The 25,678-nt window shown below is 39.5% G+C and overlaps 1 protein-coding gene across 1 annotated transcript in view; it reads left to right on the forward strand.

The window, feature by feature from the left end:
• The window catches only part of THADA (THADA armadillo repeat containing), a 166,197-nt gene that overhangs the window by 36,210 nt on the left and 104,309 nt on the right, over positions 1–25,678 (forward strand). Inside the window, exons 23-27 of the mRNA XM_069852664.1 lie at positions 2,782–2,895; positions 4,040–4,162; positions 4,850–4,941; positions 24,849–24,938; positions 25,472–25,603. Coding sequence (XP_069708765.1) covers positions 2,782–2,895; positions 4,040–4,162; positions 4,850–4,941; positions 24,849–24,938; positions 25,472–25,603 — 551 coding nt within the window. The remainder of the gene's footprint in view (positions 1–2,781; positions 2,896–4,039; positions 4,163–4,849; positions 4,942–24,848; positions 24,939–25,471; positions 25,604–25,678) is intronic.

Genomic DNA, 25,678 nt, shown 5'->3' on the forward strand with positions numbered 1-25,678 from the left:
CGTTTGTGCAACCAAGAAGCCACATGTAGTTAAACGTTGTTTAGCACTGTGTAGCACTGCAGTTCTATTGATGCTTGAGGTAGATTTCACTAGTGTTTCAAAAGACTGAGCTTAGGCTCTGTGTGGCCACTGTAATAATCCCAGCAAATTCATAAATTAATTCACAGATTATGTAAGACTCAGTTAACTGTTTAACTCTGTGCTTCTTCCATACGAAGTGGGAGTTTGGTAAAATATGAACAGACCATCATAGAACTGTAAAATGGTGGCCTAGAAAGTACTACAAAGAGCTTGAAAAGTTCACTCAACAGCAATAAAGGAGGATCAAGTAATAGAGTCACACTGACTGGTGTTCACTGACATTTTCCAGTGCAATGAATGAGGAGGTTACTGAAGACCTGTATCTGAAAATGAGGCCACACTACCGTAGTCTTCCTGCTCCCTGTGTTACTCATAGCTCTACACATCCCAGGCTCTGCCTTCTGCCAATTCAGAATGATTGGCTGGCTGGCAGTGTTTTGTCTCTGCTCAAAGTACTATCTTCTGCTGAGTGCCTCTCAGTTGTCTGCAGCAGCTCATCTGCATCTTTGTGGGGTCAGTCACTGCAGAGTTTGTCCTGCAGATGACACTTGCCTGTTTCCATTCCTTTATTACTTAAAGTGGCCATGATTTTTTTCCCCTAAATTAATCTCCATCCTCTTAATTTTCAACTAGTTTTCTAAGACAAGAGTCCAAAATTAACTACACAATTTGTAACTTTCTCTGCTCGGTGAAGTATAGTCTCAAGCATGTTCCAGGAATCTGAGGGACTGCTGGGAGCAAGCTCTCCCTGCCAGAATAATTCGTCTTGCTTGTTTTCCACTCTTGAGTTCACCCTGAGAAAGTTGAGGCAGCCTGCTTCTGTCTGACCTCTTTTATGTCAGTCACAGCTTTATGTGTGTGCTAGGCAGCAGACATCAGAAGGAGGGTGTTGGTTTTAGAGACATTTTTTCCTTTTCAATTTCAACAGTTAAAAGATCTTTCCCTTTTACATCCGGAGTTGTCTGCAAAATGAATTGGTGATTTCATGTCTTCCGGTTTCCTCATTCACACCACAGAGTTTGTATCCAATGAGCATTAGCTGGTGTTAGCCCTAAGAATGTGCAAAAACAAATGTTTGAATCAATTTTTCGTGTAAAAAGTTAAGCTGTCTAATGTAAGGAGTAGGTGGACCCAGTGGTATCCCATTGCAGAAGATGTGCGTGGTCTGGAGTTGTCCTACCTTACTGAGTACGTATGGCAAAGCTTGTACTGTGCCATAGGTGCTTGGATAAACAGGTCAGATGCTTCTATTTTGACAGCTTTGGAAGAGTACAAAGGTAGTCTAGTTAATTAATGAGAAGGTTTGAAATATGGGATTAGACTGAAATAATCTATTTTTGAGTTGTAATTTTATTGTAAAGAGAGGTGATAGTGTTCTTTGGCAGTTCTGAATGTGCCTGTAGCACACAGTAAAATTAATTAAACCTTAAATAGCATGTTTCATTTGGATAATAAAAATACAAGTTGCAATGTATATCCTAACAGTACTGTAATAAGGTTATTTTATTAATGCATAAAATCAAAACTCAGTGTGGTCTCCTTGCCATCTGCTTCCTGTGACATTTGTTCTTGTTATAATAAACCATATCTGTTTTAATGATGGTATATAATTTTAAAGGTTATGAGCATTTTAAATGACCTTTTTCAATAGAAATATTATTACCTAATAGTACAAAAGTGCAGCTCCAATTATTGTGTGAGGAAATGGTGGGAAAATACTAGTTACAGCTTTCACATTTTTAGTGCATGAAATACTAGTCTTCAGTTTGTTCTTCTCTAATTTATACATCATGAATACTCTTCCCACCCCCACCCCACCCCACCCCCCCGCCCAGTTCCTCTCTGTTTCTCCCATCATTAAAGGTACTGCTAGACTGACAGTGACTAATTCTGGGTTTCTGTCCAACCTCTATACTTCATTTGGCTTGCAGTTAATCCTTTCAGTTGTCCTTATGTGATGTGAAGTACTATTAAATATCTTGTTTGAACTGATGCTGAGCAGTCTCTGGGCCCCAAAACACAAATGGATAATATTTTTTTATTACATGTAAGTGATTTACCATTATCCATTCTTACTACGTTGGACAAATTCAACAAGAGCTACTAGACAGAGAGAGAAAAACTGTTTTAAATGTAGTCCTGAATTTTAGAGAACTAAATCATGTCAGCTAGATGCCCTACCCACTGAACTACTATTTGGAGATGGATGTATCTTATCTCCTTTAAAAATATGCGGCTTGTTTTATCCTGTTTTGCAAACTAGGATTTATTCTTTGACCAGCTTGTGTCATCTTAAATACGCGTTATTAAACTAAACAAATGTCTATATTAGGAAATGTAAGTATGTATAATATGGCAGATACTTTCACAGGAATAAATGCTATGACTTTTCTTGGTTTGTGATAAGTTATCTGCTGCATACAAGCAAATTTTCTTAGGCAGATAGTGCATAAACAAAGCTTTCATACTGAAAAATTAAATGCTTAGAGGCTTTGAACAAAACTAAGCATTAAAACTGAAACTTAACTTGTTGCACGATTTCCCTTAGTCTTTGTGTACAGTCAGAAGTGAGACTGCAATATGGTACGTGTAGAAACATGAAGCAGAACGGTTAGTAAAGAAAAATGGCTAGAAATAACTTGGGTTTTTTCCTTTTTCTTTTCTTTTTTTTTTTTTCAAAACCCCCTCAACTTTCTGTAGGCTTTGTTAGCTTCAGAACCAAAGAAGAGCAAAACAGATTTACTGAAGATGACAATGAAAGAATTGATCTCTTTGGCCAACTCTTTGAATGAACCATCAAGTGTTATTCCACAGGTACAATACTGTCTCTTATCAGAAGGCAAATGTCATAAATGTGTTTGTGTTACTTCAAAAAGTTAAGGAAATTTGTATGTGTTTTTAATAAGGTTTATTTGTTTTCATTATCTGTAGCTGGATTTTAAAATGAGTTTACTTGTTTAGAGGCTATAAAGTCACTGGAATTTAAAAGTGAGTAAGATACTGAAAAATGGACTGGGCATAATTTCATCCTTTTTTTTTCCTTACAGCAAATATTGTCATTCATTTTGAATTTATATTATCGGTTTACTGCCTGCAGTGTATTTCTAAACAAATTGATGAGTAATTTCTTTTTTTACAAGGAAATTAACAAGCAAGCATTTGTTTACGTTTAGAGTAAATTAGTTGCATGAATCATATTGTATGTATTAAAATATTGTATGAAAAGGGACTTTATTTATAGTTAGAAACTTCTAAAACCTAAATATATATTTGTAATGGATAAAAATTTTATTTAAAAGTCAAGGTCTTTATCTTCAAAATGTTGTTATCAAATGCTTAATCTTTCTGTTTGTAAAGGCAAGTCATAATTTGTGGACAATACATAGAAGTATGTTCTAATGGTTCTGCCAGATCTGCTGCTGGTATAAATTTACGTAGCCTTGTCAAAGTCTGTGAAGCTACACAGATTACTGCCTTCCCCTACGGAGAATGGAGAAATATCAGAAAATGCTCCATATGGTGAAGCAAGCCTGGCTGTCAGTTTTAGCTTAATATTGTCCTCCTGTGAGATGTAGTTTATTTTTTTCTCACAGTATCTACAGCATGTCAAGAATGTTGGAAAAGATGATTCTAAACTTCAAAAGTTATTTTTATAGAAATAATAAGCTAAAGAAAAAAGAACTTTGGCCTTTGCTTGCAGTGCCTGGACTGTGCTTCTTAGAGGAATGTATTTTTAAACTGTCATTATTTTTAACAGTGTTTACTGCTGCGCTATTTAATATATTTTTAATAGCTGTATTTAGTTGTTATTCTTGTATTTAATATAGAAATAAAGAGATGCAAATGTGTGTATGAATTATTTTTGTTTTACATGTTCATTGCTGTAATTAAAATACATTATATTTAAGTTATTTTCCAATGAAAATAGTTTTTTCTTATATTTCTTCTTTTCCTATAGGTTCATGCTTTAAATATCCTTCGGGCCCTCTTTAGGGATACACGTTTAGGTGAAAACATCATGCCTTACGTTGCAGATGGAATACAAGCAGCAATTCTAGGTTTTATGTCACCTGTCTGGGCAGTAAGTTAATTCTTAATTTTGCATCTCTAGTGTAAGAGGACATAGAGTGGTGCTGTTCAGTGCAGCTTTGGTCATGTTAATGATTTGTGGTACCATGATTTCTGGGACGCTACGTGGTGTAATATTTTAAGATACAGCACAGAAGAATATAGACCTGCAAAGAAGTCAGTTTTGGTCACTTTTTTTTTTTTGTTACATTCTTCTGTCATGTGGAGCACTGATACTGACAAAAAGTAGGGGCAAAGATTATCTTATAGATAAAAAATATGTCTGGCTATTAAATTTTGAGACAGTGCAGCTAGCTAGTAAGGAGTGCATTTACTTTCATTCTCACTATTACTTTGCTTTTCAGTCAAAGATAGTATTCCATAAGGCATATTAAGGTGAAACATTTTCATGATCTGCTATGGATAAGAGTGAATGCTTTGAACCACTAGAAATTTGGATATATCCCTCATGTTAAAGATGGACATTTCCAAAAAATCTGAACCTTCAATTAGTGCTGTCTTGATTAAAAGGAAAGATGCTCTGAACTAATTGTTTCCATGTGCTGACCTCTGAACAGTAGGCATGTTTTTCCTTCATTCATCTGTTCTTCCTTTCAACTAGTGGCTGTATTTAAAAAAATATTAGTACTTTTCAGAGCAGTTTTTGAAACATAGTCATGTTTTTTTCTTTTTCCTTTAGGTAAGAAATTCATCTACGCTTCTTTTTAGTGCTCTGATTACAAGAATTTTTGGGGTTAAAAGAGGGAAAGATGAAAATTCCAAAAAAAACAGGTAAGCTTCACTTGGTACCAATTCTAGGTTTGCAAAACATTACCTTAGCCAACAACAATTTGAAAATGTTGCTTGCTTTATGGTTATATTTGAATCATGATGTTAGAAAAACATCTAGTTTTCCTTATACTGTGCTGCCAAGAAATAAGTGGTAGGGCCAAAAGTATCTGCTGTTAAGCACTGAGAGTTAATTTGTGCTCACATGCAGTGTCACAGAAGGAGAGCGTTGCTGGGAGGTTTTGATACCTTACTATTTTTTACCCTTTAGTTTTCTTACTCTGGATCTCCCTGGCACTATTTCATGTCTCTTTCCTCCAAGTTACCCTCTGCTTGGTAAAAAACTGGCAGGATGGATGGGCCCAGAGTGGTAGTAAATGGAGCTAAATAAAGTTGAAGGCCGGTCACAAGTGGAGTGCACCAGAGCTCAGTGCTGGGTCCAGTTCTGTTCAATATCTTCATTGATGACCTGGGTGAGGGGCTGAAATGCACCCTTAGTAAGGTCGCAGATGACACTAAGGTGGGAGGAAGAGTCAATCTACGTGAGGATAGGGAGGCTCTGCAAAGGGATCTGAGCAGGCTGGATCGATGGGCTGAGTCCAGTGGCATGAGGTTCAACGAGGCCTAGTGCAAAGTCCTGCGCTTGGGACACAAAAAACCCGTGCAGCACTCCAGGCTTGGTTGAAGAGTGACTGGAAAGCTGCCTTGCAGAGAAGGACCTGGGGGGTGTTGGTTGACAGCCGACTAAATATGAGCCAGCAGTATGCCCAGGTGGCCATGAAGGCAAATAGCATCTTGGCTTGTATCAGAAAGCGTGGCCAGCAGGACCAGGGAAGTGATTCTGCCCCTGTACTCGGCACTGGTGAGGCCGCACCTTGAATACTGTGTTCAGTTTTGGGCCCCTCGCAACAGGAAAGACATGGAGGTCCTGGAGTGTGTCCAGAGAAGAGCGATGAAGCTGATGATGGGGCTGGAGAACAAGTCTTATGAGGAGCTGCTTGAGAGAGCTGGGGTTGTTTAGCCTGGAGAAGAGCAGGCTGATGGGAGACCTTATCACTGTTTACAGCTACCTGAAAGGAGGTTGTAGAGAGGTGGATGTTGGTCTTTTCACGCAAGTGATAGGTAACAGGATGAGAGGGAATGGCCTCAGGGGAGCTGCATCAGGGGAGGTTCAGATTGGACATAGGATAATCTTCTTCACTGAAAAGGTTATTGAGCACTGGCACAGACTGCCCACGGAGGTGATTGAGTCACCATCCCTGAAGGTATTTAAAAGACGGGTAGATGAAGTGCTTAGGGATATAATTTAGTAGTGGACAGGTATGGTTGGGCATTATCACACAGAATCACAGAATAACCAGGTTGGAAGAGACCCACCGGATCATCAAGTCCAACCGTTCCTATCAAACACTAAACCATATCCCTCAGCACCTCGTCCACCCGTGCCTTAAACACCTCCAGGGAAGGTGACTCAACCACCTCCCTGGGCAGCCTGTTCCAGTGCCCAATGACCCTTTCTGTAAAGAATTTTTTCCTAACGTCCAGCCTAAACCTCCCAAAGGTCTTTTCCAACCAAGAGATTCTATGATTGTTTTCCAAGGATTCTGTCCTTGAACTCGGTAGTCCTGCTCTGGATCCTCTACTATTTCACTTACATAAAACTTCTTAAAACTTCTCAGCCGTGAGCATTCCTGTTTCTCTGTGCTCTCCAGTTGGTGCACAAGCACCCCAGTGTTTTCTTTGGCCTTCATCCCCTTCCTTTAACTTCGGCAGCAAATGAAGCATGCCCATGGCCTGTGCTCTGTAGCTGACATTCCTGCTCTAGCAGGTATGTGAAAATAAAGCTGGATGCAGAATAAACTCATTAAAAAATAATCCTGGGTGAGTAGGTCATAGAGTGGTCACACTATGGATATTATGGTAACTATTTCAGAGATTCCTGATGCATTTTTTGAATCACGGACAAGGTGTACAGTTTCAAAGAAGATAGTTGTTATGATTAACCTTAAAAAATTCCACTTTTTTTTTTTTAAACTCATACAGTCGTTCCTTAGTGTTGATCTATGTAGCTAATATAATTTTCATCACATTATGAGAAGCTAAATATCCCGGGATAATACTAGTCTTTCACCTTTTAAAAGATAGTGCCATTTTAAGCTGTTTAAAATACATAATTAATGTCAGATGTCACTTCAAGAAATTAGTTACTATGCATATATGAATGTGAGGAAGATATATGGGTGAGAGCTTGGAGGGAGATTTCATTTAGAAAGTTACTCTCCCTCAGAAACTATTTGAAATGTTGTCTCGCCTGCTGCATGAAATTATGCCTACTTTGTCATAAACCCAAATCACTTCTCGCCCAAACCTAGGATTCACTCACATGACCCCTGAAACCCAAGCAGAGCAATAAAACATGTTTCTCATTTCTTGCCTTCTCGCTTTTTTGTTGTAACAACTTCTGAAGTTGTTTTTTTTAATTTCTATATTAAACACTCAATTAAAGATATACCTCAGCTGTTTTAAGCTTGTGTCCTAGGGAAAAACTTCACACTAACCTCTCCAGCGGGAAGGCAGACAGACTTCTCAAATATATGCCTTGTGAGATATGTAATCTGAGATTTCTGTTTGTGAAGTGGCAGAAAGTAATGCATTTGAGTATGTGTTGGGGATGGGAGATACCAGAATGAAGGAAAGTAAATTTTTATATATATGGATTAAATTAATTAAAAGGAATGCTGATTTTTACATAAGTGGCACTGTCAGCTTGCCTCTCTGAAGATTTTTGCTTGCAGTAATTTTTATTTAGTCATTTTGACCATAAGAAGTTAAAGCTGGGCTGGCTTCTTTTTCCTTCCTTTATTAATTTTGAAATTTTGTATTAAACGTTGTATGTAGTCAGTTCTACTGTTTTGCTCCTGCAGTCGTCAACACTGCAAAAAAGGGAATAAGGAAGCACTTCTAAAGACAGGTCATTGAGAGACAGGAGGTATGAAAACAGAGGCAGAGATTAGATTTCAGGTTTGACTCCTGTCTCTACAGGAGATACTGGTTTAGAAGGAGAATAATGTAGATGTTGTTTGGCTATTTTGTTTGTAAAGCTTCCTCCTCTGAACCTCACTGGTGGATTTAAGGTAGGTGGTGTTTGTGAAGAAGTCTGTGTTTCAGGAGTTTGTCACCACGAGGTGTCACCATTGCTGCACAGCTCACTGCAGCCGCGTCCTTGGGATGCAGCTGTGCTTGGGCACTTCCCCCAAGAAACTTACATTGTTTAGTGTTTTGCCAGAACAGAATTCATCTATTAAAGTAATACTTTTCCTCACTTCTAAATCTGACGGTTTACTTAAAAAGCACTAGCATTTTAGCAACTTGGATCTGTAGGATCTTGTGTGGAAGTCATCTGGATTTGAGCTGCTTGTTCTGTTGCCTGCAGGATATTCTAATTGCGTTAAGGGGCAGTCTGCATGTGAACTGAGACACAGACCACCTCTCTGATGCCACCGTTAGAACTTGGCATAGGTTTCCAGTTTGCCTGATTTTAGATGAGGGGTTTAGGTCAATGTCTCCTTTGCCTGCAGGGGGTTCCCTTATTACTGGGCTATTCTGGGCATCTGTCTGAAAAACACTGGACTTTCTGGTTGTTTTCTCAAGAAGAGTTTCTATGAAGATGACACAATTGGAGTGGTGGAGAGTTTGTGTAGGCTTCCAGAAAAAAAGATCTGTTGGAGCAGTACTGGCAACTTAACTCCACTGCTATGTTATTTTAACATACTTTGTGTTATGTTTCCATTTTTTCCACTTGTTGCTACTAGAAATTCTCATATAGCATCCTCTATACAAAAAATACAGGCTTATCTTGTCTTTTGTTGCTTTTAGTCTGCTGATGTTATGTTCCCTTCTCTATTTATGTTAATGTTGTACATTAAAATTACTATGTAGCCCTGGGTGTTTACATAGTGCCAGCACAGTTGTGGTCCATTATTTGATGGTCTTGATCAGTTGTGAAGGATTGATTTGAATGAATGAGTGAACTATAACCTATGTATGATCAGTAACCGTATTTGGGTTTTTTTTCAGGTGTATGTATAATAAAAGAATGATAGGTTTGGGTTTCTGTTTTGCTTTTGTCTTTCCTCCACCATGTAGCTCAATGGTTCCAAGTCATATTAGAAGCATAGAATTATAGAAGGTTTGGGTTGGACCTTAAAGATCATCCAGTTCCACCCCCCCGATATAATCAGGAACATGTACCGCTAGATCAGCTTGCTGAGAGCCTCATTCAACCTGGCCTTGGAACACCTTCAGGGATGGGGCATCCACAGATTCTGTGGACACCCTAACCTCCAAATGTTCCTGTGTCATTCTGAGTGTTTGCAGTAGAACAGCTGTGTGAAAGGGCCCCCTCATTCCATGACAAAAAAAAAGAGTGAGGGGATTCCTAACTCTGCTGACAGACATTTTAGGTTGCATCTATGGTGGCCATCCCTATGGCAAGAAAGCATGTTGAGCTGGGGTTTGTGCTCATGGAAACGACATTAGGAAGCATCTTCCTCTGTGGTTTGAGGAGGCACAGGTTGAGGAAATTGCCAACTACGCATTATGGCTTCTACTGCTTGGTTGTGCTGGACCAGTTGGTGGTGGGACTGTGCTGCAAGTCATGTACAGTGCATCAACAGCTGCATTGGCACAGCTGGGGAGTGTAGAACGGGAGCAGTGAAGGAGAGGGATTTCTTGAGCAGAACTCTGGGCTGATGCCAGACTTGACTCTTAAGGGTTCCTTGGAAGCTTAAAAGTAAAGAGGGACCACTCAACATCATGCTCTACAGAGCATGCAGTCATATCCTGTTTTCACTAAATATTGATGCATCTTTCTTTAAATACATTAACAATAAAAGGAGGACCAGGGAGAATATTCAGTCCCTATTGGATGCAAATGGAACAATTGTGACAGGGTCTGAGAACAAGGCTAAGGTGCTTAATGCTTTCTTTGCATCAGTCTTTAATAGTAAGGAAAATTGTTCCCTTTGTGTACGCACCCAGGAGTCAGAGGAGCAGAACAAAGCTCCCATGATCCAAGAGGTGGTGGTTAGAGACTTGCTTGCCCCACAAGTCTATGGGGCTGAATGGGATCCACCCAAGAGTATTGAAGGAGCTGATGGATGTGCTTGCCAAACCCCTTTCCATCATCTTCCAGCAGTCCTGGTTGACTAGGGAAGTTCCACTGGACTGGAGGCTGGCTGATGTTGTGCCCATCTACAAGAAGCATTGCAGGGAGGACCCAGAAAACTACAGGCCTGTCAGTCTGACCTCAGTGCCATGGAAAGTCATGGAACAGGTGATCTTGAGTGCTATCATGAAGCACATGCAAGAGACTGGGTGATCGGGCCCAGTCAGCACGGGTTCATGAAAGGCAGATCCTGCCAAACTAACCTGATTGCCTTCTATGACAAAGTGACCAGCTTACTGGATGAGGGAAAGGCTGTGGATGTATCTTCTTGGCCTTCAGTAAAGCCTTTGACACAGTTTCTCACAGCATTCTGCTTGAGAAACTGTCAGCGTCAGGCCTGGACAGGCGCACACTCTCCTGGGTGGAAAACTGGTTGGATGGCCGGGCCCAGAGAGTGGTTGTAAATGGCGTTAACTCCAGCTGGAGGCCAGTGACAAGTGGGGTTCCCCAGGGCTCAGTGCTTGGTCCAGCCCTATTCAGTGTCTTTATCAATGACCTGGATGAAGGCATTGAGTGCACCCTTAGCAAGTTTGCAGACGACACTAAGCTGGGTGGAAGTGTTGATCTGCTGGAGGGTCGGGAGGCTCTGCAAAGGGATATGAACAGGCTGGACCGCTGGGCTGAGTCCAATGGCATGAGGCTTAACAAGGCCAAATGCCGGGTCCTGCACTTGGGGCACAACAACCCTATGCAGTGCTACAGACTAGGAGAAGTCTGTCTAGAAAGCTGCCTGGAGGAGAGGGACCTGGGGGTGTTGGTTGACAGCTGACTGAACATGAGCCAGCAGAGTGCCCAGGTGGCGAAGAAGGCCAATGGCATCTTGGCTTGTATCAGAAACGGTGTGACCAGCAGGTCCAGGGAGGTTATTCTGCCTCTGTACTCAGCACTGGTGAGACCGCTCCTCGAGTACTGTGTTCAGTTCTGGGCCCCTCACCACAAGAAGGATGTTGAGGCTCTGGAGCATATCCAGAGAAGAGCAACGAAGCTGGTGAAGGGGCTGGAGAACAAGTCTTATGAGGAGCGGCTGAGAGAGCTGGGGTTGTTTAGCCTGGAGAAGAGGAGGCTGAGGGGAGACCTCATTGCTCTCTACAACTACCTGAAAGGAGGTTGTAGAGAGGAGGGTGCTGGCCTCTTCTCCCAAGTGACAGGGGACAGGACAAGAGGGAATGGCCTCAAGCTCCGCCAGGGGAGGTTCAGGCTTGACATCAGAAAGAAATTCTTCACAGAAGGGGTCATTGGGCACTGGCAGAGGCTGCCCAGGGAGGTGGTTGAGTCACCTTTCCTGGAGGTGTTTGAAGGAGGCGGATGAGGTGCTGAGGGGCCATGGTTTAGTGATTGATAGGAATGGTTGGACTCGATGATCCTGTGGGTCTCTTCCAACCTAGTGATTCTGTGATCTTTTTAGTTTTATCATGGACAAGGAAATAATGTATTTGAAAATTGAAAAATAAAACCTATGTGCTGCTCTTGCAAGTAGAAGGGAGGGAAGTTGTGAAGGCTGTTTATAGTGGTCTGTGCAACTGTAGAGGGTTTAGCTTTCTCTTCTTAGTGAAAAGAAAGTTAGAAACAAAGACATGTGGTTCTAGCCACATGAAGACAAAGTAATGTAGTGAAGAAAGGTTGAAAAGGAGTCTTTGCAATTAGCTTGTTTATATTTGGTGATGGGAAGTGTACTCTGCACAACTACATCATGGTCTGCTTTAAAGAAGGTAACCGTCCCTTCTCCAGTCTCTTAACAGCACAGGCATTTGTTAGTTAGCCAGTCTCTTCATACTTGGAGGGTCTGAATCCTAGTTTGCTTAGCTACTACGCTGTCAGCTGTGACCTGTTCGCCAGCCCCGCTGGCAGGCAGCACTTTCTTCTGTGCTGTAGGTGCTGGGGCTGTCCTGGGGCCTGTTCTCCTCCCAGGTAGTGGCTCTGGAAAGGAGATTGCCATGGCTCTGGCCCCCAGCATGGTCTCCCACTGCCTGCTCTGGAAGTACTGCTCAAAGGGGCGTGTTGAAGACCCAAGAACTACACTCGGATGGAATTTCCTTAGTTGTTCAACTTTGGTGGAGAAGGTTCCAAGATGGAAAAGGTTCAACTTTGATTAAAAAGCAGTTCTGTAAGCAAGGTTGAAATGCTAAAGTGCAACCATGGTGATTTTTACGTGAAACAGATGGTGTATATATGTATATATTTGCACTGAGTTTCATGAAATAGGAGCAGCCTTACTGTAGCCTGTAAATGCTCATTGCTGAGTTGGAGACACACCACTGGTAAAAGTCCTGTGAGCCAACTGAGGCACAGTAACGCATGAGAGGATGCTGAGTGCAGCAATTGGTGTACAGGAAGGGCAATGTTGAGGCAGCAGAGCGCTGAGCCTCTTGTGCTGGTTCCAGCAGGAGAACATGAATACGGATGGATTCATAAAACTGGCCTCTGAGCCCTGTACTTTCTGGACCACATGCTACGGAGATCTTGGATCTTGTTAATGATTCCCTAGTGGATTTTCTCTGGCAACCTTTATCTGTTGCAGCTTTTTATGTGAAATACTGGGTCAGTGACAGTGAGGTTTCATGAGATAGCTAAGCCATTTACATGCCCCTTGTCCTTTAGCTCCTTTTGTGCCACATTTTGCAGCCTCTTCCCTCCATGTCACCTTAGTTGTTCCAGTGAATGCTTGAGAAATAGTTAATAAGGATTTGGTGCAGTACATTCTCTTATGAGGGGATTGATTTTGTTAAAAAGGAATCCCTATCCTTTCTCTCTGCAAAAAGTAGGGCACATTTACTTTGTTCAACTTGTTCGGTTTTAATGCTCTGGCTCTTTTTTTTATTGACTTTGACAGATTTGGAAGACTTAAGCTCAGAACTGTCTCAAGAAAACATACAAAAATTGAGGCTGACTCAGATAACCGCTACAGGTTTTACTGCTTAATAGTTCAATAACAATATGCTTGTTTAAATATGATTTTGAACAGGCTTCCTACTACTAAGTACCTTTATAACAGGAGTAATGATAAGGTGCTATTAACTTGTGAATTGAAGGCATAATTTATGAAACTTCTGCGCAGAAACAGACACAAAATGAAAACAACCTCCTACAAAAATCTGTTTCCCTCTGTTAATACTTAAATTATTCTGTTTGTTTTATGAGTCTAATCTGAAAGTATCTAAAATCCCTTGTAGCAGAAAATATGGACTGTTCTCCTTGAGGCTGAGAATCTTCTGTGTCTATGTGATTTCTGCTGATTTTAGAAATGTGTATAACTACCTGAAATGCCTAAAATCTACAGAACCATTTTTACTTCAAGGTTTTATTTTGTATATACATTGTCAGAAAAACATTAACCTGCATCAATCCTAGTCAAATCTCTGGGAACTAAACATGCAATTAACACGCTGTTGTGCAAAGATAATAGTTACATAGGAAGTGGATAAACAAAATTCTTGGATACTTTATATATATATGTATGTGTATATCTTAATTTTATCTGTATGTGTGGATATATTCTTATATATATGCATACACATGTGTACACTTATGCATATATATGGTTCAGCTTTCTGAAAAGGTTTGTTAAAATTATTATTTTATATATTCCATGTAAAATATATATTTTATTTTAAACTGTGTTTTATATACATGCATATATACAAGCATGTTTGTGTATGTATATGTAAGTTGAGTGTTGATACAGGTGCTAGATTGTCTGTGATGTTGGGTTTAAGTGGTGTTCCCCTATTTTATTCTGAGCCCATTGTACACTTATTTCTCTTGCTTACTATAGCAACAAAATTGCTTTTGGAAAAGGACTTAACAAGTATTTTAGTGAACTGTGTGTTGCATAATTTTTCCTCTCAGTCACACTTTTCTTGCAGTATTTGTTCTGCACAGGTGCTCCTTCCGTACCTGATTACACAAAGGGTTTAATAAATACCAAAACAAGAGGTATAAAGAAACTTGTACTTAAAAGAGATCAAAGCAAACCAGACCATGCAGTCCTTTAGAAATCTTGGCTAGCTCTCTTATAAAAAAAAGTGCTTCTAAAGCAGAAGGTATTTAACTACTGTGTTTATACAGGCTTTGATTGACATTTCAGTTATTAACCTCATAAAAACACACTAACGTAAACTAGTAAGAATGTTTATTCTATCACTTCTATCTGAAGGAAAATGAAAACCAAGATATAGTGGCATATTCTTAGTTCCTTTTAAGTATTTATTTTAGAGCTGTGCAGCATAAAAGAATGTTTTCTCAAGTCAGTGAACTTAAACTATTTTACTTACTATTCTAAGTTTTAAGTATTTTCTAATTCCTAACAAAACAAAAGTTGTATTTATTGAAGGTGCAAAGTCACCACATGAATGTTGAAGGTGGCAAACCCCATATCTTTATAATGATTCCCTTTCTTCTTCATAGTGTTTTTCATTTCATGTGGAATAAAAATGAAATTCTGCATTGCTTTTGTAACTAACTTTATGTGGTTATAGCCAAGTTGACCCTTCTTGTCACTGAAGAGGTGTCCTGAAAATCAAGTATGCAATAATTTTACAATTGTTTTTTTCAGGCTTCATTGTTGTGGCTTTTCAAGCCTCACCCAAAATTACATGGCTGGTGTTGTCTTCTGTGGGAGCACTAAAATTCTCTTACACACTTGAAGTGTTTATCTGAAAGCAGCTTCTCATGAGTCCTGAGACAAGATGTAATTTCAAATTTTTAACTCTTAGGTATGTTCTCTAACACAAAATTATCTGAAGTGAACTCTAAAAGAATCATATATAATCTTTAGAAATAAAGAGGCTTGCCTCTTGCTGTTGTCTCTGTCTCTTAGTAAGAATGGTGACAATTCTCTGGTTGTCATCCAAAGGGACTGCTAATCAAGAGTTTTCATAAATATATACTATTTCTAAATTAAACAAAGTTTTAAATGGTTATTTTTATTTCATGTCAAGCTGGTATTTTAAATACTGATGTACATTGTGGCAGAAATAATGCTTTGTGCTGAAGACCAAGTTACTAGCTTAATAAAATCTGGGTGAATCTCAAGAATTTTGTTCTTAGCAAAGGTTGTTTTTTACTGTAATTACATTACCTAGTGGTGGCTAGTGAATACAGGAAGACAAGAAAAACACTGATTGGTTAAGAAAACCACGGTACTGAAGTAGGAGATAGCTAACTGGAATCATAGAAACTGTAAAGGGAATTGATTCCCATTCCAAGTATGATTCTTAGTAGCATTAGATCAGGTCAGCAGTGGCTTTGGATGAGTTAAAAACCTACAAGGATAGGGATTTCATAACCACTCTTGAGTAACATGTTCCAAGGGCTTCATTCCTTTTCTAAGTGCAGAATTTTTTTCCTGTTGCCCAATTTAAAACTCCCAAACTATACTCTGTGACCATTGGTCCGTTCTATACTGTCTTTGTCTACTGCAAGAAATTTACTGTCTAATCTGTGATTCCTTCAAAAGGTTATTGGCTCCTGTTGCATGTTTCCTGGACCTCCTCTTTGTCAAATAGACAAACCTGGCTCCTTCACCTTCTTCTCACAGGGCATATATTCTAGATCCTATCCATCTGAGCACTTGTTTGCTGGACCCCCTCCTATTTCTTCTAATCTCTTCTGAACCTGGCAACCCAAAACTGCTTGGAAGATTCGATATACAGCCTCACTGTGCCAGGCGGGGGAGGGTAGTAACTGCTGCTACATTCATCCTAATGAGCATAGTCCAGTATGTGGTTTGCCCTGTTTGCAGTGAAGACGTGCCCTTGGCTCATACTGAGTTTGGCGTCCACTTTAACCCCCAGGTTCTTTCCTGTGGGGGATGTGACTGAGCCAGTTGGTTTTCAGGCTGCGCTGATGCTCAGGGTTATTCAACTCAGATGCAGAATTTTGTGTTCCTCCTTGTTGAACTGCATGAGCGTTCTGTTGGCCTTGACCTTTTCAAGGTATGTGTAGACTGAACTTAGCCTGTTTGATGTTTCAAGTACTCTCCTAATTCAGTGTTGCTCACAGATCTGCAGAGAGAGCTTCCTATCTCATCAACCAAGTTGTTGATAAAAATGTTGGGCAATGTAGGAGCCGCAGAACTGACTGATGGCGTACTTCACTGGTTACCAGCCAGCAATCAAACATTGAACCATTGATACCCTTCTGGCCTGGTGGTCCAGCTCAAAATGCTTTGTTTATCCAGGCTGTGCTCTCTCAGCTTCCAAATGAGAAAGCTGAGTCATGCTGAACCTTTTTAACAAGTACAGCATTTTCTAGTCTTTTTAAAGTTTTCTACCTTAAAAAAAATGTAGCTTAACTGCTTTCCTTAATAAATAAGAAAGAACAGGACCCACAAATGATTTTAAATTGATGAGAATTGTTTTATCAGTTGTCACAAATCTCTTTGAGCTTCATCTTTCTGAATGCTCCAGGCTGTTGGACCTTCAGTACATTTATGGACAGGTTTCTTTAGGCTGGTTTCTCTGATAATTACTTCTTTATGGATGTGAAACTCAGAAACCTGGCAAGTTGGCAGCATGTACACTTTCTTCCCAAACTCCAGTTACGGTGCTTGCCCTGGAATTTGCACATTGCTTCCTTGGGCTGACTGTAATGAGGTCATGTTAGGATGAATTTACAATTCTACCTCTCTTCTCTCAAGTCAAGTGAAACTACAATTCTTTTGGAGGTTTTGGGAGGGGGAGTGGTATTTTGGTGGTTGTGGTTTTTTTCAAGGTGTGAGCCATCTGTTGACCCTTTCAGAAATGCACTGCAGACTTCAGTTTTGTTTAAAAAGGAGTGAAATGCAAGTTTTCAAGAGTGATCACCACGTGCCTGGAACTTCTCAGAGGAAGTTCCATACTCGTCCAGTATGCATTTTGGAATCTGCTTGCATAGTCTTAGTTTGATTGGTGTTGCAGTGAGATTTGAAAATTGCCTGTTGCTAATATTTATATAGTTCTTGTTGGTGACAGTTGAGTACTAGTTGAACTGCATGTGTTTAACTTTTTAAGAAAGGCTTGGAATTTCCATGCTAATCAGTGCATTACAAATTCACAGGAGCACACAGTAGTAAGGTCCTGCTAGTATATTGGCTCAGTTCTTCTTGTAACAAAGCTTGCTATGCTGTTTGTTTTATAAACTAATCAAGTCACATCTTAAAAACATTTTTCATTTTTCCAGTATTTCTGCAGGAGGACTCCCTGAATGTCACCTTCTCAAGTAAAACTCAAGAATCTTGCTGCTTTGATCATTAGAAACCTAACTTGAGTGTCTATTATTCATGGCTGCTCGAATTTGTTCTTATGCCAGTGTTGTCCTTTATTTTAAGTAATTATTTTCCCACCTGATGCTTCCATTGAGGCATTGGTGGATGCCAGTCATATATGCTGTCTGTGTTAATTTTGCCAGACAACAACCTGAAGTCTTTAAATCTCCTCTCAGCAAATTTGCTTCCTATCCCCTTGATTGTGGGAGCAGCTTTTCTTAAGCATCTCTCCTAGCTCTGAAATTAGCTGTGATTTATTCCAGTTTACATCCTACCTGATTGTTGGAGAGTGGCACTAATTCTTCCATGTCAGAATTGACTGTATCAGGCTTGATGTGTAACAGAATCACATTTGCCTTTTGTCTCAGTCCTCTTGGCAAGGGATCCAAGGTACCAACTAATAGCTTGGATTCTTTTGCTGTTTTCAGGTGATGAGCTTCTGTGTTGCAATACCTTTTTTTTTTAATTAGTCCTTGTATATGCAGTCTCTTTGATCTGCTTTTTATCTACCGCTAATTTCATGTACTTCTAGTATCTGGGTCCTCAAGATGTCCAATTTTGTGTCATAGTGTTTTTATGTACCCTCTCTGCAGATAACTCCTCAAAACCTTTGCTTCATCGATAGATTTTCATTGATGCTAACTGTTTTACTGTGGTCTTCAATTACACTAATAACAATGTTGATCCCAACAATAGGATCTAACTACTTACCAAGTGATAAGGGTTAGGGAAAGAACATGAATGTCAAAATTGGCAATTAAAAACTAGTCTAGTTTAGTTAGGCTGTGCTGTGGGTCTTTTTCATAGTTTAATGAAGGCAAAAGAAGCAAATACGTAAAACGTGGATTATCTTTATAAAAATCTGTCATTTTGAATGACAGTTTTGACAAATTCGGTACTGTTTTTCTAGATGATTTCAGCAGCAATTGTCCTTGCAGTGCAAAGATTAAATTGGATTCTGTTTCTGTATTACTGTTTTTTAACATCTGACATATTATGGTTAATGATTCCAGATTAAAGATTGGTATAGCAAGAGGTTTTATAGGTTTTATAAGAGACGTTTAAAAGAGGACTTATGTGATTTCATGGAAACAATATTCTTGGGCTTGATTCTCTAAATGTGCATGTCTATAAGTGTTTTTTCATATTCCAGTTCTATTTTTCCTTTATAAAAATATTTTTTCCCCATGACAGTTCTGACTTGTGATGTTAGCAGTATTTACATTCAAAAAGGGCACCAGAGACCCTTTCTGCCCTCAGAGGTTTGATTGTCTCTAAATCTCACCTAATCTAAACTCAAATATGAACGTATTTACTGCAAATGCTCTTAACGTGTTAGTTACTAGAAGCAGCGTACAAGGTTATAAAGCCTTCAGTTCTTCTGAAAAATAAATGAAAACATAGAAGCCAGTATTCTTTGACACATGTTGCAGTAAAATGATACATATGCCCCAGTGTCACATCATAATTTTAATCTCCTTGAGTATTCTCCTAAGTGTACGACACAGCTTAAAAAAGAACACTGTAGCATCTGTAGTTTTATTCTTAGATGTATTTTTTTTTAATGTGGTTAAATAATTCACACACTCATTATGCGTAAAGATAGGCTATTTAGAAGGACACTAATGTGTCTTATGTAATACATAGATACTAACTCTTGCGTTATGCAGCATTAAGTCGCTGTTCAGACAAACACAGTGTATAATGACCAGAGATGTCATGGTTTTCAGCAGCATTTATGAATTTGGTACTAGAAGTTTAGTGATACTGAATCAAATTCACAGGCCAAGCAGATGAAATTAAAACTTGTTAAGTACATGATCTTCAGCTTACTATAAGCCATACGTGGTTCTAAATTTGAAAAGTGATAAAGCCAAAGAACCAGTGCTAAATGGATGTAACAATTACTGACAATCAGTAGTATAATAGGGTCTTCTGGTTAATTTATTTCAGAGAAAAGTAACCTCTTTTTTTACATTTTTCCTAAAGAATTGTTTATAAACACTGAAATGATACTCTTGTTCATGCTGAAAGTAGATTTTTCGTTAAATTTTTATAGATTTACAGTCCAATGTCGTTTGTCTTTTGTTTTAAATATTACTGCTATAACTAGTTGTTGTTTTTTTGGTAATTTAGCTGTGATTCGTTGTCTAACAAACAGGAATCAGATTCTGCCCTTTGTAGCATAACATGCCTTCAGAATAACTTGTTGCTGATTTAGGTGAACTCTACGTTCTCTGAAACTCTACGTTCTCTTTTTTGGGTGGAAAACTGGTTGGATGGCTGGGCCCAGAGAGTGGTGGTAAATGGTGTGAAATCCAGCTGGAGGCCAGTGACAAGTGGGGTTCCCCGGGGCTCAGTGCTGGGTCCAGCCGTGTTCAATGTCTTCATAAATGATCTGGATGAAGGCATCGAGTGCACCCTGAGCAAGTTTGCAGACGACACTAAGCTGGGTGGAAGTGTCGATCTGCTGGAGGGTCGGGAGGCTCTGCAAAGGGATCTGAACAGGCTGGACCGCTGGGCAGAGTCCAATGGCATGAGGTTTAACAAGGCCAAATGCTGGATCCTGCACTTGGGGCACAACAACCCTATGCAGTGCTACAGACTAGGAGAAGTCTGTCTAGAAAGCTGCCTGGAGGAGAGGGACCTGGGGGTGTTGGTTGACAACCGACTGAGTATGAGCCAGCAGTGTGCCCAGGTGGCCAAGAAGGCCAATGGCATCTTGGCTTGTATCAGGAACGGCATGACCAGCAGGTCCAGGGAGGTTATCCTCCCTCTGTACTCGGCACTGGTGAGACCGCTCCTCGAATACTGTGTTCAGTTCTGGGCCCCTCACCATAAGAAGGATGTTGAGGCTCTGGAGAGAGTCCAGAGAAGAGCAACAAAGCTGGTGAAAGGGCTGGAGAACAGGCCTTATGAGGAGCGGCTGAGAGAGTTGGGGTTGTTTAGCCTGGAGAAGAGGAGGCTGAGGGAAGACCTCATTGCTCTCTACAACTACCTGAAAGGAGGTCGTAGAGAGGAGGGTGCTGGCCTCTTCTCCCAAGTGACCGGGGACAGGACAAGAGGGAATGGCCTCAAGCTCCGCCAGGGGAGGTTTAGGCTAGACGTTAGGAAAAAATTCTTTACAGAAAGGGTCATTGGGCACTGGAACAGGCTGCCCAGGGAGGTGGTTGGGTCACCTTCCCTGGATGTGTTTAAGGCACGGGTGGATGAGGTGCTGAGGGATATGGTTTAGTGTTTGATGGGAACGGTTGGACTCGATGATCCGGTGGGTCTCTTCCAACCTGGTTATTCTGTGATTCTGTGAAATACTTTGCTTGCTGTCATCGCAACCTCCTTTTCCTCATAAACAGACTCTAGAGAAGGTTGAGGTGGAAAAGAATTTGCTTTCAGGGGGTAGTTAGGGGTGCTGGGTATAGCTTGATTCTGTATGGTGTGGTACAGATACCTCTGTAACACTGTTTTTTGTTAATGGAACATCACGTGGGAAACCTGAGTAAAAATGGGAAAGTCAATTACGTCTCCCTTCCTACATAAACAGTCCTTGTCAGTCTTTCTTCTGAAAAGTGTTAAACGCAACTGCTGTCCCTAGCCATCATAATGGAACCTTTTGTGAATGGATTGTACTCTCATTTAGTGATCTGTCTTTTCTGCAGAATTTCTTGCATATGAAAGCATTAACATGGTTTAACTGCAAGGTATCTGAGGTGTAAATATTGCACCCTCCTATTTATGTACCACAGTATGCTGCAGGAATTTAGGAGGATAAGAGTGCTTCTGGTAGTTTATCTCTCAACCTTTTGACATTAAGCATCATTTTAACTATATACTTAAATGACATTTTATGCTGGGGAGAGGAATTTTATTGTAAGCATCATCACTCCACTGATAACTTTTCTGTTTCATTACAGCACTTCTTATTTAAGGAAATAACCCTCCACTAGTCTATTGTTTAGGTCACAGTAATCCCATTTGAAATTCTGGATTGTGAAATTATGCTACTTTGGGTTACTAAGAGCTAAAAGAAAATACTATTACAGAGCTCGTGGTTGAACATACTGTCAGAGATGAGCTCTGAAGCAACATAAAAGTAATTTCAGCTGGACATGGGGAAAAATATTAGTGTCTTAAAATATTAGTGTCTTCCTTATTACTTCTCTTATAAACATGTTTTAGGGTGCGTAGATCTAAAATCCTGTGATCTGTAAAATGTTGGTTTGAGGATTTAGTTACGGTAGAAATATTGCCAAAACTCTGTGTTTGAACTGTGTCAGTGACTAATGGAAAGATAGTTATCTGCATTATTAGTTTAAATCTATTATTCCTTGTCAGATATATTTTAGAAAAAGAAGAAGTTTGTTCCAAGACAACTGCTAGAAATGACTTTTGGATTTGTTTTAGTCAACATTTGAGATATTCTTTTATAGGTATGCTGAGGACTTATGTTACTTAAAGATATGAATGACTTATTAATTATGATGCCTAACTTGCATTTGTGTATATGTGTGCATGTATGTGTGTTGGTATTCATTTTTCAAAGCAGTATAATTTTTGATGATTCTAATAGAAAGTATGTGAAAAAGCATCATGAACATTTTCATAAAGGTGAACTGTTGCAGTTTTTTGTTGTTTGAGTCATAATTACTGTACACAAATACTTATACATGCCTAATACTGTGTACATGTTTCCAGGAGCAATAAGCATGGTCAGCGATAGAAAATGAAACAAGTAAATAATTCTGTGTTTTACTCTATGTAGCTGTTATACTTTCTTCTTATTCTCCAGCTGTCCATCTCCCTGCCTTGACATACCCACTTAAATCAGTGCTCTGTGTTTCTATGAGTGACTTCTCATTTTGCAGCATTTCTGTTCATGTGTAGTTTTTCTTTTTTCTCTCTGAAGTGGAAGACCTTTAAAATCATCCCTCCACATCCAGTCTGCTGAAACAGTTGTGTGTCTCTTTTTCTGAAAGTGTTTTTGGGCATCTTTTCTGCAGATGCTGCTAATTAATGATTTTGATTAGACTGTCTTCTCCCCTTAAGTAACCTGTGGAGCTGTATAGCAAGTGGGAGGTTGTGTAAGTTACCTGCTTTAGTAATCATTTTCTTTCGTTGTCAAAAAGATTCATGAAACTGCACTAATTACAAAGAGTTTCGAAGCCTTATAAGGATATTCAGTTCTGTTATTTAATATTGATTCAAGTTTGGTAACTTAATTTTTAATACATTAAAAATGGGCATGTTACTTGTTACGTGAGATACTACTTGGGTATAGTCCTCTCTTAGAATCATAGAATAGTTTGGATTGGAAGGGGCCATGAAGGTCATCTAGTCTGACACCCCCTGCAGTGAGCAGGGGCATCAACTAGATCAAGTTGCCCAGAACCCCATCCAACCTGACTTTGAATGTTTCTAGGGATGGAGCATCTACCACCTTTCTAGGCAACTTGTTCCAGTGTTTCACCACCCTCAGCATAAAAAATGTCTTCCTAATATCTAGCCAAAACCTCTCCTCTTTTAGTTTAAAACCATTACCCCCTGTCCAATTGCTACAGGCCCTGCTAACAAGGTTTTTCCCGTCTTTCTTTTAAGCCCCCTTTTAAGTATTGAAAGGCCACAGTAAAATCTTCTTGGAGTCTTCTATTCTCCAACCTGAACAACTCTAACTCTCTGAGCCTCTCTTAAGCCTCTAACCAGCGGCCATCCATTCCATAGGAACCCTAGTTCTGCTTTTGCTTATTGTACTGTGTGGCACAGTAGGTGGAGGTGTCACAGGATTTTCAAATTGGTTTTTCTGTTTTTTTTTTAAATACCAAGTTCTTAATGATTTACATATGAAAATTCAGTAAGATGGGCTGTTTGACTTGATGGACTTACTTAGACCTTGCATGTTGTGCTGTCTCTGGCTTTGCATCTTTGCTTTGCCATGTAATGTATGTGCAAAAAGTTGCAGTTGTTCTGAAGAAGCTGTTAGAAGAAATTACATGGGTGTTTTCTGCTTAAATAATGAGTGTTTATTAGTATTGATGTTTTTAAACCATTCTCGTTAGTGCTTCAATTATACATTCATTCACAGTTCAGGTGCTTCCATCTGAATTTTTTACTGAAATATTTTTTGTAGATCCAGCAGCTACTGCAGAGTCCTTGATGGAGCTTTTAGTTACAGCTATTTACTGTACTGTTCTTACGTGCCTAGAGAAAGCTTCCCGTGCCTCTTTGAACATTTGTTTCCATCTAGTGATCTGATTTTGCTGTGTTTATTCTGTGGCCTGTGGCTAAGTCATGTTATGTTAGCTAAATGCTGGAAGCAGCTGTACTGATGCTTGCCAATTACTCTTATATGGGGGTTTTTTGTATGCTTATTTTTACACACATTCAATCTTGCTGTCTCATATTATTTTTCTAGATCTGGATCTGTGGGCTATTTGGAATCTTTGCATTGTAGTCATGGTAACATGTACTTATTTGTCTTGGTTAATCATGTGGCAAGCAAACTCTGCAGTTGGCTTTCTTCTTCTAAGTGAATGGCCTTTTATTTATTTATTTTTATTTTTAAAGGAAGACTGGTTTATCTGCATAGCATATAGAACCTCCACTCTGTAACATTTAAGTGATTCTTGCTTAGAATGATGTGCAATGCTTTCCTAAAAATCATGACGACATCCTTTATCCGATCAAAAGATTATAGAACAAACAAATACAGAAGACTCCTACTTAACCTCTTTTTAGCTTAGATTGATTTGCTGTTGTGGCTTGAAATATGCTGCCTTAATAATTCTGGCTAGGGATGAGTTCAGTAGGTATTGGTATATTGCTCTGTTTTGAATGTAGTGGTTCCATCTATGCAAGTGAAAATGTGGCCTGGAGATGTGACCAGTGCCATGTGCTAGAAGCAGTGCTCTCTAAAAAGGGCTAATGGAAGGTCAGATGCTTGTGCCACTGTGTTTTACAGATCATCTGTGAACTATTATAAGATGCTTTTCAATGTCAGTAAAATATGAGCATCTGATAGTACACGTCTATTAAATATGCTTTATTATCTATTTAGTACATGAGCCATTATAAAGCAGCTGTAGTTTTCTCTTCTACAACCACAATGTTGCTAAAAAGCCGCTGTATTTTTTTATTTTAGTGTGATTAAGGGGCTAAGATCCCTTTTTTTCCCCGTAAAGGCCTGACCAGGTTAGTTGACAGAGTGTTATTATGCACTCATATGGAATTTCTTAACTTGTGTAAACTATCATTTTTATAATTTCTAGGTATCTTAATTTTTAATGAAAACATTGTGCCTTGTTTGAAAGAAGTTCATCATATGCACATGGTGTTTTTGGCTCTCTGACTTCACTGTAGCATCAGAAATCCAACAAGTAAACTGGTATTTTGTATATAACTAGTCAGTGCAGAATGCTAATTGTAATTCTTTTTCATTTCCCTCTGCAGAATGACAGGAAGGGAGTTTTTCTCTCGGTTTCCAAGTCTTTATCCTTTCCTTCTCAAGCAGCTGGAGGTTGTAACCAGTACTTTGAACAGGTGAGATGATGCCTGAGAAAGATTTGAAATATAAAGTACGTCACTTATACCTTAATGCTGTTCTTCTCATCAGTCCTTTCTGAATCAATAGAGCTCTACAGTGTCTTTTGCTAAGGTTTATTTCCTTTTGCACATTGCAGTAAGTCTCTGGAGTATGAACTACTATTCAGTAGTTAGCGGTTGCTGTGTTCCTAGGGTCAGATGTTAAAGAATGTATATTTTTCAGGGAAAGACAGCAACTGGGTGTTTGACTTTCTCATGTGTAATGATGAGACTTCCTAACATGTTTAAGTGATACAGGGTCATGGGTCTCATGTAGCCCTAAAGGGACACTTTCTAGCCTGTCATACACTGACTTTGGGGAAGTTCCTTCATCACTTTTTAAGGACTTCACAAGTGGTGGCTGAGAGTTCCAATTTGATTGGTGCAGATGGTATCGTTTGGGACGGCACTTATGCTGTTATCCCCTGGTTCCTGAAGTTTTGAATTTGATTCTTTTTTCACCCAATGCTTCTTATCACTTTTTTATTTAGTGAAGCTGAAGAGTTAAAAATCCATCCAAGCCTGTTCCTTTTGCTTTTAATTCTGGGAAGGCTGTATCCGTCTCCAATGGATGGCGCTTGCTCAGCACTCAGCATGGCACCGTTTGTCCCATTTATTATAAGGTAAGGGTTTTTTTGTGGTGGTTTTCATGTGTTGGCAGTTCTTTCTTGAGTCTTTGGATTTTTTAATAAAGTGCC

The sequence above is a fragment of the Phaenicophaeus curvirostris genome, chromosome 2 (assembly GCF_032191515.1).
Source record: "Phaenicophaeus curvirostris isolate KB17595 chromosome 2, BPBGC_Pcur_1.0, whole genome shotgun sequence".
Taxonomy (NCBI): Eukaryota; Metazoa; Chordata; class Aves; order Cuculiformes; family Cuculidae; genus Phaenicophaeus; species Phaenicophaeus curvirostris.